This window comes from Callospermophilus lateralis, chromosome 6, assembly GCF_048772815.1.
Source record: "Callospermophilus lateralis isolate mCalLat2 chromosome 6, mCalLat2.hap1, whole genome shotgun sequence".
NCBI classification, from domain to species: Eukaryota; Metazoa; Chordata; class Mammalia; order Rodentia; family Sciuridae; genus Callospermophilus; species Callospermophilus lateralis.
The window spans coordinates 129,638,470-129,641,665 of NC_135310.1; the positions used below are offsets into that span (position 1 = coordinate 129,638,470).

Sequence of the window (3,196 nt, forward strand, 5' to 3'; positions counted from 1 at the left end):
CCGCATAATTAATAAGCTCATAATCTCAAATTACTTACCTTAAATTTTCTACACTGCTTGGCATTCAGTGAAATTAGACTCTTCCCAAATGAAACCATTTCATTCAGAACTTCCTCATGAGAAGATATTTCTATCCTCAATATCTCAAATTATGATAAATGAGCTACTGTCTTCATTCCATTTTTAGACCATTATTCCTTTCAGTCTTCTTTTCAAACTACATTGACTCATTGAAGCCCATTTCATCTTAGCTGAACAACCCTCTAAGTATTTCCTACACTATGATCTGAGACAGCCTTTATCAGAATCACTTAGTGTATTAATTAAAATGCCATTTTAAGGCAAGCTTGTTCTGATTCTCTAAATCAGAAATTCTAAAAAAATCTTAATTTTAACAAACTGTGTGAATCTTATGAATTCTCATGTTCAAGTACCTTTGTTCCTTTTCTTTTTGTTGCTGTCATTTATTCAAGTCTCTTTCTTTCAACAGGCATTTAAATTTTGCCATTAAATGACCCAGTTTCCTTCTATACCAAAGACCTAGTTATTATTCTGAAGTACCACAATTCATTATTTTGAACATGTAACATCTTTTTCTTCCATTTCCAAGGTAGTTGCCACCTTTTACCCTCAGTACACATTATAATGCTGGCTCATAAACTTAGTCTTCCCACAGAATTACTCCAGCTCCACAATCTGGGAGTAAAATTGTCCAATTCACTTTCTGTTCTAATTTTCCTCTCAGCTACTCCCTATATTTCTTGCAACTGAACAGAAGGATAACAAAATATTGTATAAAAATTGGTGTATCCTAGGCTGTGAGAAATCATGAAGCATCCTCATAGTGATTATACTATATTTTTTTGACCAGTTCAGTTTTGGTTTGCAAATAACAATTTAACTTTAAAAATTTAATGTGACTTATCCAATCAGAAATATGTAGTAGTTCTTTTTGAACATGAGTGGGAATAATGCCTGAACACAGTGTAGGCAACAGTGCACAGGGGTCAGCTGAAGAATGAACTCAGTAGATCAGAAAATCCATGCAGGATAGTCAACAAGTCTGAGTTATGATTTTAGTTAGACCAACTAAAGTAGTAGACACTTTAAAGCAGCAATAAGTAGATCTTTTTTTAAAAAAAATATTTTTTGTTGTCAATAGACCTTTATTTTGTTTATTTATGAGATTGCTGAGAATTGAACCCAGTGTCTCACACATGCTAGGCAAGCATTTTTCCAAGGAACTACAATTCCAGCCCAATAAGTAGTTCTTTGTTGGATAATATTTAAAAGCCAAAAATCAGGTAGCATAGTAACGAGCCCCAGGCAGCCAGTAAGAAGCGATCCTCTCTCTACTAAATAAAAATTATTTTGGTTAATATCTGTGTCCGCCATTTGAACATAGCTCCAAAATGTTGATGATTTTGTATGTTGTATCTGCCATTCTATAATCTAGTATCTGATGCACAATAGGTACATAATAGGAAATCAATGAATATCTACATGGAAAATGAATAAGTATTGAATTTGATAAAATGAGACGTTTCCTTAAAATAAGGACACAGAATGAAGAAAAAAGCAAACAAAAAACAAGTGCTTTAATCAAGGGTTCAGAATATCAATCCAAAAATTTAGAAATGTGGACATAGAATCTTAGAGTAATTACATCAGGGAACAGTAAGTGTGATTAGTTACATTTTTTCATTGGGTAGAGCTAAGTGCATTAAATGGCAATGATGTTATATTGAGGCAGAGAGACAGAAATAATTCAGAACAAAGATACATTAGATTAAATTATAGAAGTAAATATAAGTTGTTTTTTTCTTAAAGTCTGTGTCTCAAAACTTTAGAAATATTTTTGGGACAAGACATTTAGATGAAACCACTTGCTTAATTTGGAGAAACATAGAATGAAACTTAAATCAATGTAAAAGCATGAACTATATCACTTGGTATCTTATTTTGCAAGTGTTGTGTTTCTTTTGTACCCCCCACATTTCAACAGTATTATATACTTTTTAAGAAAATAACTATTAAATATATTAATTTCTATACCATCTTGTGCCTAAATCAGCATCATGAAGAAATTAAGGGCCTAATAAATGACTGAAGGATAATAAAATATTGTATAAAAATCGGTATCTCCTGTTGGCTGAAACTGAAATCACAAAATATAGTTCTTTCCTATGTTCTGCAGCTTTTGTGATGAGGTTGATTCATTTTTTTAAGCAATAGGCAAACAAATATCAACCTTTTTAGTTATTCTAGGAAACCCAGTCCTCCTCCTTAATCTTCTTAGTGCTCCTTTTACTTCCTTGTTCCTCAGAGTGTAGATGAAGGGGTTAAGAGTTGGGGTTACTACTGTGTAGAAAAGGGTAAGAAACTTGCCCTGTTCATGAGCATAGTGATTTTGGGGTTGAAGGTAGACACCTGTGACAGTGCCATAGAAGAGGGAGACCACAAGAAGGTGAGAAGTACAGGTACCAAATGCTTTCTTCTGTCCTGCATTCGACTTTATTCTCAGTACTGCATGAACAATAGCACAGTAAGAGGAAAGGATAATGATCAAGGGCACCACCAGAATAAAAATGCTAGCAATGGACATCTGGGTTTCATTGTAGGTAGTATCTGTATTGGAGAGATGAATAAGAGCTGGGACTTCGCACAGGATGTCATCTATTATCCTGGAGCAGAAGGGTAACTGGAGGGTGGCAGGGGATTGGACCAAAGACTGCACCAGACCAGTTCCCCAGGCAAGGGTAGCCAGCTTCAGACAAACTCTGGGATGCATGGTAGTGGTATATTGCAGTGGATGACACACTGCCACATAGCGGTCCATGGCCATGATAACAAGAAGGACACACTCAGTGGCTCCAAGCCACAGGAAGACATACAGTTGAATAGCACAGCCAATATAACTGATAGTCTTCTCTGGACCCCATGAATTAACCAACATCTGTGGCACACAGCTGCTGGTAAAACAGAGATCTAGCAAGGAAAGGTTGGAAAGAAAGAAATACATGGGACTGTGGAGCTTTGGATCCTTCATGGAGACAAGAACTATGACCATATTTCCTGCAAGTGTCAAGCAATAAAAAAACAAAATGATCCAAAAAAGTACCTTCTCCAAATAAGGTTTGTCAGAGAAGCCCCGGAGGATGAAGTCACTGTGGCTCTCATTGCAACTTGTGATCAT

General features: G+C 35.6%; 1 protein-coding gene across 1 annotated transcript; it reads right to left on the reverse strand.

Annotated features, from left to right (window-relative positions):
• Positions 1-2,224: 2,224 nt before the first annotated feature.
• On the reverse strand, positions 2,225-3,196 carry LOC143402100 (olfactory receptor 2H2-like). The gene has a single exon (XM_076859572.1). The coding sequence runs from the start codon at positions 3,194-3,196 to the stop codon at positions 2,225-2,227; it is 972 nt and encodes a 323-aa protein (XP_076715687.1).

Coding starts and splice junctions, on each gene's coding strand:
- LOC143402100 (XM_076859572.1), bottom strand. CDS start 3,196: ATGATCACAAGTTGCAATGAGAGCCACAGTGACTTCATCCTCCGGGGC.